Source organism: Perca fluviatilis, chromosome 17 (genome assembly GCF_010015445.1).
Source record: "Perca fluviatilis chromosome 17, GENO_Pfluv_1.0, whole genome shotgun sequence".
NCBI classification, from domain to species: Eukaryota; Metazoa; Chordata; class Actinopteri; order Perciformes; family Percidae; genus Perca; species Perca fluviatilis.
The window spans coordinates 20,321,593-20,334,563 of NC_053128.1; the positions used below are offsets into that span (position 1 = coordinate 20,321,593).

Here is a 12,971-nt window from a genome sequence, read left to right on the forward strand (position 1 = left end):
TACATGAGAACAAAAACGAGTGACAATCCTAATCTCTTTTATACAGCAGCTAACAAAGTCAGCTGTCTTTCTCTGTAGCGTGACAATTATTTTTTCAGCAGTGTCAGTTTGGAGAGAGTCAAACAGAAAGAAATTTGAGGGACTGAAGGGTAGAGAAATATGGTAAAGGAATTTTGGCCCCAAACAGTATGACACAGGGCACATAAAATCATTGGACTTTAAAAAACTACAATCCTACCCGACATTTTAGGGTCATCACAAGCTTCAGGCCCCTGAATAATCACCGTTTTTCTACAAGTCGTTGCATCTTACTCATGGGTAGACTGTAATTTAGCAGCATAAATAAATCTGCTAGAGAAATGAAAGAGAAATTGGGGGATGGGGGTGGTGTGTGTTTTGGGACCCTGGTTGTCAGCAGATAACATGGAAAGTGAAATGTTTTGGATGGAACTTTGTTGACTTTGGCTCAGACTTTTCGGGCACAGGTACTTAATATTTGGTGATGCAGGGTTAAAGAGAAAGAGAAACAATGGGAAATAGCCAGCAGTTTGTGTGTGTGTGTGTGTGTGTGTGTGTGTGTGTGTGTGTGTGTGTGTGTGTGTGTGTGTGTGTGTGTGTGTGTGTAGATTTAAGATCTATTCCCGCGTTGCCCTATATGGGGTGCACTAGTCACCAACATTTGGAGGAAGATTTGGCACTTTAAAATCTTTACTATCCTGTGTTTACTTATATTAAGAAAACATTCTGACAATGGAATATAAACTTGTACTAAGAGAAGCAGAACTGTTTACACACACACACACACACACACACACACACACACACACACACACACACACACACACACACACACACACACACACACACACACACACACACACACACACACACACACACACACACACGTCTAGTTTTTCTGTTGGTTTAAATTAATGATGATTGTGTCCATGACAAAAAAACTTGTACATAGTTGTGAAATGTGTATGGTTTTGTACACTATTACAAAGTATAGGTCTGAATAAGTAGGCAGTGTGCTTTCAGTAAATTCACTATATTCCCCAACAAAGAACGCATCTCTTGGAGTTGTTTTTCCCACTAACGCAGCTAATTGGGTTCACCGGAAAACTGCTGTCAAGACAGTTTTAATAGGAAGTAGAAGCAGAATACAAATCCACTTAATCGTCCTTTAGGAAGGAAGTTGATTATTTTGCCAGCATGCTACTTTTGGTTTCTCAGGTAGTGGGGGAGAGAGAGGTCCTTTCTTCCTATCATAACATGTCTGTGTGTTTGTTTGTGTGTGTGTGTGTGTGTGTGTGTGTGTGTGTGTGTGTGTGTCTGTCTCGCAGGTGACCATCCTCCGAGGAAAGGATGGATTTGGCTTCACAATCTGCTCGGATTCCCCTGTGAGGGTGCAGGCTGTTGATCCAGGCGAGTTTTGCATGCAAATGTCTTTGTGAATGAAACTGCGCTTTCGATTGAGAGGTTTCTGTTTAATTTTGTCTTCTGGCCTTAAATGACTAAAGACGAAAAAATCTCATGAATTTTATTTAGCATTTCTTATTGCAATTCGGAAGCTTTCTCATTCTATTACCAACACCCCAAATCATACATTTAGACATACATACATAAACAAAGTTACTTTACCAAAGTAGATTGGATTATAATTAATTTTCACTCTCAGGACTTCCAACAGTAGCTATGTAGTTTTAATAGTATGTATGACATGAACTTAGCTTAAGACTGCACACTATTATATGACCTATTAAGTATATTATGCTGCCAAAGCAGGTTTAACCCTGTATTCCAATTTGAAAACAGTAGACTATGTAAACAATTTGGTAATTGCTTATATTACTGTTAAGTTTGCTTTCATTTCACATTGATTGACCTGAGTTTAGCATCTCATGAAAGTTTCATGAAAGTCATCTGTGGCTGATTTTTTTCCCCTGGTTGCAGTTAACATCAGCAGGGTGTTACATTAATAGGGAGCCTGTCTGTTGGCAGGCGTCCACCCTGCTGCCATGTCTTTGAACAAGACGTTGAATCTCAAACTGATCGTTACCGTCCCTGCGGAGAGATGAAAGGGAATGCCAACTGAATTTCCCTTCATAAAAACAACAGAGCATCTTACTGTCAGATTATTATTTTATTGTTTCATCTGTTCGGTCTTTTTCCGTTCTGTACCCCCGATACTAAAGGAAGAAGATTAATACACAAAGGAGCTTAAGCCCTAGATAGCATGAATGGCAGTTAAGAGTGTATAATGATCTGAACTTTTTCTGACTCTTCACTCTGGCAGGGGGTCCTGCGGATCAGGCAGGTCTGCAGCAGTTGGACACTCTCCTGCAGCTAAATGGTCAGCCAGTGGAGCAATGGAAATGTGTGGACTTAGCACATGCTATCAGGTAATGAGTCCAACACACCAGAGGATTTTGGGCTGATTTACACAGAATCCTTTTCGTAGGCTTATTCAGGACTCAGGACCAGTGATATGGAATGATTTGTTTTAGGAGTTAATTTTGGTATCGTGATTGACATACAGCCTGACAACAGCAACCTGAGAATTTCTGTTATGCATGAGGGCCTAAACAAGACCTGTGTTGTATAAGGATCATTCAGTTCAAAGGTTGAGATTGCTTGTAGGCAATACAAATTCAGTTTACAGTGAGATGAGGTGGAAATTACATTACATTGCATACAGTCAGCTGACTCTTTTAGCCAAAGCGACTTACAATCAGTAGGATCTGATGTTGTGATGTCAGTGATTTATCAGGAATCAACAACATCATTTGGGTTAGTTTGATATCCTTTGATACCCTTTTCTTTCCTTGTAGAGTTTTTCTAAATATACTTTAATAATTCATTTAATTTTAAATAAGATAATACATTTACATAGAATTCTCTCTGTACTTTTGATTTTATTAAATTCATATATTATAGATGTGCACATACAGTAATTAAAATGTCTGCATACTATACAAAGTTTTGAATTCTACTTGAAATGATTGATCATGATGATTTACAGAAACATGTACAGTTGATTGACCGATTTGCAGTACTTACAATTTAAACTCTTTATCTTTCTTTCTCATTGTAGAAACAGCGCCAATGAAATCATACTGGTGGTGTGGCGCACAGGCCCTTCAGCTAAGCCTAATTTTGAGGGCCTCATCCATCGGCCCTCCTACAAGCCGTCCACCTCAAACTATGATGCCCCCTCACCCCCCACTCGCAGGCGTGCACCAGATGTTGGAACTAGCAAAACCCCTCCAGCTGTGCCGCCTCTCCCAGCCCACCACCGTGCCAGCGCCACCCGCAGGCTGCTGGTCAACGGCTCCGAAGCTGGAAATAGCAGTGGCGTAGGCGCAGGTACCCTGGGCTGGGGGGCCCAGGGAGGGTCAGCCGAGGAGCTAGATGGGAAACCGCGACACCTCCACCACCCTCACACTGCCACACTGAAAGGGACCAGGGTGAAGGCATCCAACGGGGACAACTACATCATCCTGGCCCCCATCAACCCTGGAAGCCAGGTACCGCAGACTGGTGGTGGACTGCATCTTCATCATCTTCTTCGTCCTCCCCATCCTCACCACGGTCATATGGTGGCTCATCCTAGATATGTCTCCTTACCTTTCCTCCCTGGTGCTGATAGATAGAAGGACTGTATATACAGTATGTCTGGGCCATTTGGGTTACTGCCGTCTCACTGATTTGTGCTTTAAGACATGTTCTGAACACACTGCATGCACTTCATAAAGGTCAGTGTAATGTAGAGATGGGGTAACAGACTGAAAAGCAAGAGCAGACAATAACATTCAATATAATATGTAGCTGTAAATAATATACTGTATGCCTGTACTATGTGAAGGTTTGGGAATATTTCTTTCATTACATTCTACCAATTAAGCACAGTTCATAATAGGAAAACAATTAATATGTATCTGACATAATTTATCCCACAGATATCATACAGAATAAATAAATAATCTGAGTGCCATGGATAATGCATTTAAAAAATAAATAGCTCTGGCATTTAAGAAAGAGAGATAGTTCTACAAATATAGAACCTGAGGAAAATTCACATATTCCATTAATGGTCCATTTAACAATATGCAGTTTCAGTATATTATGCACGTACATGCACAGTATGACATGTATATGACATTTTATATAGCATGTACTTTTCATCCAGTGACGCCATGTAAATGAGGGAAAGGCTTTGATCATAAAAAACAACAAAATAAAGCAAACTCATTAAATCAAAAAGACTGAACTGAATTCCTCAGCTAACGATACTAATACGATACTAACCCATTAACCACCTCAGGCTAACAAACTTGTTGAACCAAAAGATGCAAGATGTGTTTATTCAAGACCTGTCTGTTATTGATTACAATCTAGGTTTAGTCTACAGTGTCTAAAATAGTTGGCTCCAAAAACATTCTAACCAACTAAATCCTTTTGTTGTCATATGTAGAGTTAATAGTTAAAGTGTCTTATTTCCCAATATCTTCCTTAGTGTATGTCTGTAACTTGGAGTTGTGTGTGTATTATGTTTGTGTGTCTGTGTGTGCCTCATGTAGTGTCCATCTTCATTTGTAAATGCTTTTTAGGTTAAACATGTCCAAAGGGGTTGTAGTGAGCAGTCTGATATATAAGTTTTTAGAAGGAAAAACAGAAATAAAAGTGAAAGAGTGTACAGTGGTCTGGAAAAAGATTAGAGGTACATGCCAACATGATGAACAAACATTCCCCTTCAAACAGCCACCACTTATATTCCTAACAAAAGAGGAGGCAGGGATTTGGTGAGACTTTGTGGTGGCCATCACAGGCTAAATATACTGAAAGCCCTGTGGAAATGGGTCATGTTGGTGACATATCACACCGACACAATACTCTAGTTCGCAAACAAAGAGCTTGGAAATCCCACACTACAGAAATAATTATCATGAGAAGCTGGCAGAAAAGCAAGCTAATTATATGTTTTAAACACGTTGTGTCTTCACTGCTCGTAGCTCACCTACTGTATTATTCTGAACAACGTGATGTGGTGGCAGCTTTCTATCTTTACTCCCTCATTTGATAGTAATTTGTTATGACACGTAGAAACCATTACTGCCTGAGTCCAGCACATTTCAAATGGGTTCAGCTGGGTCCTAGACACTAAATGCAATGTCATGTACGAAACTACACATGATTATGTCCAGCTTGGTCCCTGAACACAAACCTGTGGCATAGCAACCCAGAAAGAGGATATACAGGCAACCTTTCCTACCCAGATATCACATCATAGAAAGTTAGGATCAGAATTGTATTAAGGAATATTAATATACTGACATATCAATTCAGTAATAAACATACTGAGAGACATACTTTATCTCATGTCATTGTTTTAATATGTACTTTGGCTTTATTCCAGACTAGGCTAGTTTAGATGTCACTTTTCATTATGCTGAAACGAGCCTATTTAATATTAATGTAATTTAATATTATTCTGCTTTCAGATCTTGAGGCCTGTTTACCAAGACAACCAGGGAACATTAGGTAAGACATTTACATGTTCATACTCGTACAGCATTTTGTCAAAAGCCACAGTGAACTATGTTAGGGATTTTTGCTGAAAGCCTTTGTTTACGTTGGCTTTTTGAGACCAGTGTTATGTTCATTTTTGACTACACATTAAAGGTTATTGTTATTTTCAGTGAATACGATTTAAATCCACTTGACAATAGAAATAGGCTCAAATTAAACTGACCTTAGAAATATAGTGAATGTTAAATAATTTTGATGCTCACAGTGTAAAACCTTTTCTCCTAAATTACTGCTTTGTTAGGACACTCAATTATCACCCGTTTTATGCAACTGTGTGTTGTTTTTTCTGGAACCTGGCCATTATAACAGCTGAAAATATCAAATATGTATCCACTGTGGCGCACTATCAGGCAAACATACAAAACCCAAAGATTTTACTTTAACACTCATGTTTTTTTAGCAACACATGTAGCATAAAAGCAGTTGGAGCTACCCCATGGTGAGGTCTCTGACTTTTTCATGGCAAGCCAGCAGTGGACCAGCTATAGTCAAAGTAAAACCACAGTTTTTCACTCTACTTTTTGTACGGATTAGACAAACAACATGTAACATGTTAATAAATGAGCTGCAGAGGTGTTGGTAGGTAGATTATGTTACCGTTCCACAAAGCCAGCAGGCTAAGTTTGTTTGCAGTATTTATGCTAAACTAAGCTTAACATCTCCTGGCTCCATCTTCATATTAGCATACAGATATGAGAGTGGTATCTATCTCCTCATCTAACTCTGCAAGAAAACAAATGAGCGCGTTTCCCAAAATGTCTAACTATTTAAGATCTCTGTGTCTCTATGTGATCTCTGTGTTATCTCTGTGAGGATTACTGACTAGAGCTGGGGAAAAAATGTATATTAAATCGATATTGTGATATGAGGCTATATATCGTCTTAGATTTTGGATATCGTAATATGGCATAAGTGTTGTCTTTTCCTGGTTTTAAAGGCTGCATTACAGTAAAGTGATGTACTTTTCTGAACTTACCAGACTGTTGTAACTGTTGTATTATTTGCCTTTACCAACTTAGACATAATATCCACATTACTGATGATTATTTATCAAAAATCTAATTGAGTAAATATTTTGTGAAAGCACCAATAGTGAACACTACAATATCGTTGCGGTATTGATATTGAGGTGTTTGGTCAAAAATATTGTGATATTTGATTTTCTCCATATCGCCCAGCTCTATTACTGACACTCCACAAGTAGCTCTAGACATTCTATGTAATCTCTGTCTTTACCCAGACCTGCTTCACCTTCTTCTTCTTCTTCTTCCACAGCTGCCAGGTTATACCCCACACGGCAGGCCTCTGGTTCACAGCATCAGGGTGGTGGTGGGGGTGCTTTTTCTGGAGGTATGAGTAGTGGTGGTGGTGGTGGTGGTGGAGGAGGTGGTGGGGGTCTCTCCAGCCGTACTGGCTTCCTGCGCCGGTCTAACAACTCCAAGACAACAAAGACGGCATCCACCTCCACTAACATTGGTGTACCCAACTACCAACAGCAGAATTCCAACTTTGCTAATTACCAGAACTGTACCATTGTCCGCTCACACACTCCACATGGCAACTACGGATATGTCAAAGTGGCACCCAAGATCCTTATCTTCCCCATCTTTGTTCAGGTAAGACAATTTTGGACAGAGTCAGACTAGCTATTTCCCTCTGTTCCAAGGTTTATGCTAAGCTAAGCTAACTGTCTCTTGGCTGTAGTTTCATATTGAACGGACAGACATAAGAGTGGTATCAATCTTCTCATCTAACCCCTGGCAAAAAACGACGAATAAGCGTATCTCCCAAAATGTCAAACTAAATTGTTTACATTACATACATTTTATTCTAAAAAGACAGACGGGATATGTAAGGAGTGAGAGGGGGATGACATGGGAAGGCCGGGCCGGACATTAATGGCTGACGTACTGTAGCCTTTATGTGGTATGCATCTAAGACCACTAGTTCGCCATCATGCTCTGAAAACCAGTCTTCACTGGTAAAACAGGGGAATCCAGTTACAATGGTGCAACAGATGGTATCATTCTAGATATGCTGGTTTTCCCCAGCATATTTGGGTCAAAAGGAAGTAGGCATTTGACGTTTGCAGTCAAATACATTGACCTTTCTGTTTGAGCATTTTTTATATTTCAAGTCACACATTAAAGGCTCTATTACACATTTTAGATCATATTTTCTGTCGAGTTTCTGTATTTAGGCTACAGCACGCAACAGTTTGTGGTTATTTACCTAACATATTTTTTAGAAACAGTACAACAAAATGAGGAACTGTATTGATCAAATGAAAGGGCTTGTTTTGAGTATTTTGTAGGTTTTATTGATGTTCTTGATGATCTGTAAATTAAGCTGTGCAGAAAAATATGTATTACATATACATTCTTCATGATATGATAATCGGAAATGCTGTTTGTATTTTTATAAAGGGGGAATAGTCCAAATTAGGAAGCAGAGGCAAGTTATGAGTCATGAGTCACTGCAAAATAAAATGGTCTCATTTTTGCATACCGGTATGTACATGCAGTACACAGTTGTTACATGTAAAATGAATATTGTGTGGAAAATGTGATTAAATAACCAAAGAAGACCATTGTGGGATAATATAGTTGTTATATAATACTTGCACCTACTGCAATATTTAAAATATTGATGGTATCTTGGGGCCTTCAAGCCATTTACACTTGCAGAGACTGTGGTGGTACTTAATTCATACAGAAACATGCAACCCTGACCCTACTTCACACAGTAGGCAAATGTTACACATGCATATTGAATTGGCTCACCCAGGACTTGAGAGGAAGTCTCCTCCTCCCACGTTGCCATACTGGTTCATTTTAAGTGTCAGTGTTTTGTCATCCTCAGACCACACGTATCGCCTCACAGTTGCAGCTAGCTTTCTGTCTTTATACAATCAGTTTCAGTTGTGTTTCCCACAGTAGAAAGAAGGCTTACTGTTTAGCAGATCGTTTGGATTTGGGAGCAAAAATGGATTTGGTACTGCAACCTTGTATTTAATTCTACTAATCTGTAACAAACAATATAACCCTTGATTTTTATCTTGAGAAAAGCTTAACGTATATTCATTAATTTTGACAATGAGGCTAAGGGTAATAATGCAAGTAATATGTGCTTGTGGTCATTGATAAATCTCTGATTAAAGATGTCAATTATTATTAAATGAGCCTCAAAATGATGTCCATAATCTGTTTCCTAATCTGTCTGTTCAATATTTTGTTGTTCAGCCTCTTGACCTGTGCAGCCGAGCTCTCATCCTATCTGAGGAGATGATCCTGCATGAGAGCAAGCACCACTCTCTCAAGGTAAGCGGCATCAGTGTGTTAATGATGTTAACATTAACTTGTGTATATCTTTGTCTTGTATGTGAGAATATGCATGGATAGTCATTTCAATATATATTAAAAACTTCTGTGAGCATGTTTGCTTGGTGTAAAAAGCTCAGTCCTGTAGCTCTTACTTCAGTTTACTATTCTGCACAGGAATTTTAGTTGTTGACCATAGAACATCCCAAAACTTTATGCATGATATGATTTAAAACTAATTTGAAGATAACCCAATGGCACTTTGAAGACGCAGCATTGGATCTTGTTGATCGGAGGAAAGAGGAAACGCTATTTTCTCTCTCCTCTTTCAAAGAATTTTATAATTTGATTGATACAGAAATATTGAGGCCCTCTCCTCTCCAGCCTCTAAAGATTGCAGGAGACAAACAGACTAGTGGTAAACATTTTGTTGGTTTGTCACAACCAGTTATGTGCTTTGTTTTTTTTTGGCCAAACTGGAAGTGACAGTCCATTGCCCCAATACACATCTTAAGTCAAAACGTGTGTGTGTTTTCGAGTTATATATGCATATGGAAAGGGAGAACAAGAATAGAGGAGGAGGAATGGAAGAGGAGATGTCTGAACATCTCTGAAGAATTTGTAACTGCTCTGACGGATCAGACCCACAGGAGTCGAGGAAAATGAATAATTGATAGTGTGATAGAGTGCCAAAGATCTGACTGACAGATAAATTATGTTTTAAATATCAAAAGAAACTAGCTCTTACAGTAATTTTAATTATCCTTTTACAACATATTAAGCTCACCTTACGATGATATTCTGCAATATATAAATGTATCTGTTACAAGTAAATGTGGGAAATATGTAATACATTTGTATCAAAAGTGATGCTTCTCTATAGATTTGTATTCTGTAACAAGTACTTCAGTGTTGCAGGTTGCAGGAATGTTTTATTGTAGGGTTGAACATGTAAAAAGTTATTCTTCAAAGAAACTATTAAGTGCTGTACACCAGAACCTGCTCCAGTGATGTAATCTTACCTGATTAATGATAATAATGAATACATTGTCTGTGAGCCAAGTTCACTTAGAAAAGATGACTTAATCTTGAATAACATTAGCTACTCTCAGCCACCTTATCTACTGGTATTTACTTTACAAATATTTGCAGTACCTTGATAAAGGTAGGTTTTTATGTTTTGGCAGAGTAATTAATCACAACTGAAGATGCAACAGCCTGCAAAAACTTTTAAAATGATAACTCTAGGTGAATGACAGGTGGATATGTTTCTGAAATTGGAGGTTATAGGAATCAGTGTTTCAAATGAAGGAATCCTGTCTGACATGTGATTGTTATGTTTTTTCAGAAGAAACATGTTAACAAAGTCTATGTGTATTTGGAAAGAGAAAAGAAGGAGAAAAGAGTATTATTTTAACGAAATAAGCTCTTGCCACAGTCCTTTAATTAGCCCTGTCAGATCATCTTTTCTGCGCGGTGCAGTGAGGTGCAGTGACTGCTGGCATGGAAGGTAATCTGACTCTGGGGTCAGTCATAAAACAAATATTTGTCAGGAGGGAGTTTCTCTCCACTGCTTTATACAGGCTGTTTTTAATGTGTGTTCCAGCTTTTACTCTTTACTCACCACATTTTTGTAATTCTGTCCGGGAGGCAACACACACAAACTCTATTCTTCACACAAACATGTACAGTACCACTTTCATTATAATATTTGAACAAAAATAATAAGCACAGCACAGAACTGCACTAATTTGATTTAATTGAAAGGGACATTGGGACAAAATGGACTTTTAGTGGTTTCAATTATCCGACAAAGGATAAAGATAAAACAGGATATTGGGTACAGGATACATACAGTAATTATGTTTAAATATTATGTTGTTTCTTGTCAGACAAGACCAAGCTGACTCAATAAGACAAACTGTTGATTGTTTGGCTTGACACATTTAGTATTTATTTTAGGATGGGCATATAATTGTTGTTGGAATACTTAGAGAGAATCAGTTAGAGACTTAGACAACTTTAATGCACATTTGAACAGTATATATTAGTGCATGTAAAATGTGTGTGTCGCTTTGTATGAAAACTCTTTGCTGCTTGCCTCTCATTTGCTTTGTCTTTGTTTTTGACTCTTACTTACGGTGCATCCCCTTCCACCCACTCATACCTACACACACACACACACACACACACACACACACACACACACACACACACACACACACACACACACACACACACACACACGCATTTACCACATACCGGCTACATCTGAAATACCCTCACTTCTATCTCACCCTTCAGAGGAAGCCACCAAAGCAAAAGCATTGTCTTGAAACAGTGCCCATCTACAGTAATTATTGTTGTGTGGCATTTGTTTTAAAATCATCTACTTATTTGTCTTTATTCTTCATGCTTTGTTCATTTCTTCACTGGCATGATTTTCTCACTTAACCACTGCAGAAGCATAAAGCCAGTCATGGGCTGTCATGACATGTTGCAATACTTTTGGGCAAATCCCCAAAGTGGTTTCTAGTTTGTCTGTGAGTAGTTTGGGAGTGTGTATGTAATAAGGTTAAATAATGAATAATCATTAATCATTTCTTAGACTATGACGGGGATACATGGGGTACAGCAAATGAGATTAGGGGCTTTAGTTTGAAGGACGTGTGGGAAGATACAGTATCACCAAGGCTACAAAAGCGGACAGACATTAAATGATCAAAATTCAAGTTTTATTATATAATAGCCATCTATTGTGACACAATGAATTGTAAGCCAATTGAAATGAATTGTAGGTGATGGGATTATAATAATAATAGTATATATAATATAATATCTAATAATATCTAATATTTTTCTGTAGAAACTGGGCCATATTGAAGTCTTTAAATCTGACCTAATTTGAAACCTACAGTGATACAATAATATAAATGTTTATGACTCACAATAATTTAAGCATAGCAAAATAGTAGAAGGATCAAAACTAAAGTGATTAATTCCAAGTTTCAATAAAAAACAATTACAGAAATTCTCATATATGTTCAGGCAGCTATTGAGTTATTTACTAGCAGGTGAAACAATACAACAGGTCAAAAGCAAGTATATGTACAGCATATGGCCATAATTATCTAAGTGTGAACTGCATTTCCTGTGCTAGGACATGAGTTGGGGAAGGGGGGTTGGGGAAGTTTTTAGATGGGTGAGACTTGTTGAGTGTAACGTGGTGTTATGTGCATCTCACTGGATTGTGTGTTTGTGAGATGTGACACCTTTAAGATGTAAAGTCCTGGTGAGACAATGTGAGAATGAAGTATGTATGTCATAATTTTTTTTTTACTTCCTGGTCTTTGCACCTCTGATCTTGCAGGTTACAGTGTTTGTCTATAGTGACCTGATGCTGGTGACAAGAGAAGATGAGCCAGGCAGGTGTAATGTCCTTCAGAGTCCCCTGTTCCTTCGACAGCTGAGGCTCCAGGACGGTATGTATGCCTTCTTTTTTTTTTACTTGTCACCAAACTGTGTGAAATTTTGTTATTTTGAGATGTCAAAGATCTTAAGGTGGCTATAAATTCATGTTACTACATCAAAACATTTCTTAAAAGACCAAAAAGAACAAGACATTGGCAAAACTGCAATATGTAAATATATCTCCAAACTATCTTATCTGTTACCACATAACATTTTCCAGTTCAACACAGAATAAAAAAGGAAGTGTAACAACTTAAACACGCAAATTGCACAACTAGAAATAAACATACAGTACTACAGTTACAGTGATATTTTCAGTCGAGCTTACCCAGAGGATATTTAGGAAAAGACTAGTTCCTGTTGCTTTGTCTTTTTATTTCACCTCGGTGTAAACAGCCATCTCCTTATGAGATATGTAGAGAATAGCTTGGCCATTAGGGCCACACAAAGCCTGGGCAAGTCAAATAAATAAGACTGACTGTAAATATCTGTGTTTAAAGTGGTGGGCGGTGACAGAGGCAACTTTTGGAATAATGCTTGGAACAGGGCCAGAGGAGAGGGGGTACACTTAGACCCATAATGCTGAAA

General features: G+C 38.2%; 1 protein-coding gene across 5 annotated transcripts in view; it reads left to right on the top strand.

Annotated features, from left to right (window-relative positions):
* Positions 1-12,971, top strand: part of rgs3a (regulator of G protein signaling 3a) — a 148,115-nt gene that overhangs the window by 44,306 nt on the left and 90,838 nt on the right. For 3 of the 5 annotated variants that reach the window (XM_039779981.1, XM_039779984.1, XM_039779983.1), the window contains 7 exons: positions 1,347-1,428; positions 2,300-2,405; positions 3,098-3,602; positions 5,505-5,544; positions 6,868-7,208; positions 8,835-8,912; positions 12,283-12,394. In XM_039779981.1, coding sequence (XP_039635915.1) covers positions 1,347-1,428; positions 2,300-2,405; positions 3,098-3,602; positions 5,505-5,544; positions 6,868-7,208; positions 8,835-8,912; positions 12,283-12,394 — 1,264 coding nt within the window. Of the gene's footprint in view, positions 1-1,346; positions 1,429-2,299; positions 2,406-3,097; positions 3,603-5,504; positions 5,545-6,867; positions 7,209-8,562; positions 8,587-8,834; positions 8,913-12,282; positions 12,395-12,971 lie in introns of those variants that run through there. The other 2 variants (XM_039779982.1, XM_039779985.1) reach the window with 2 other exon arrangements.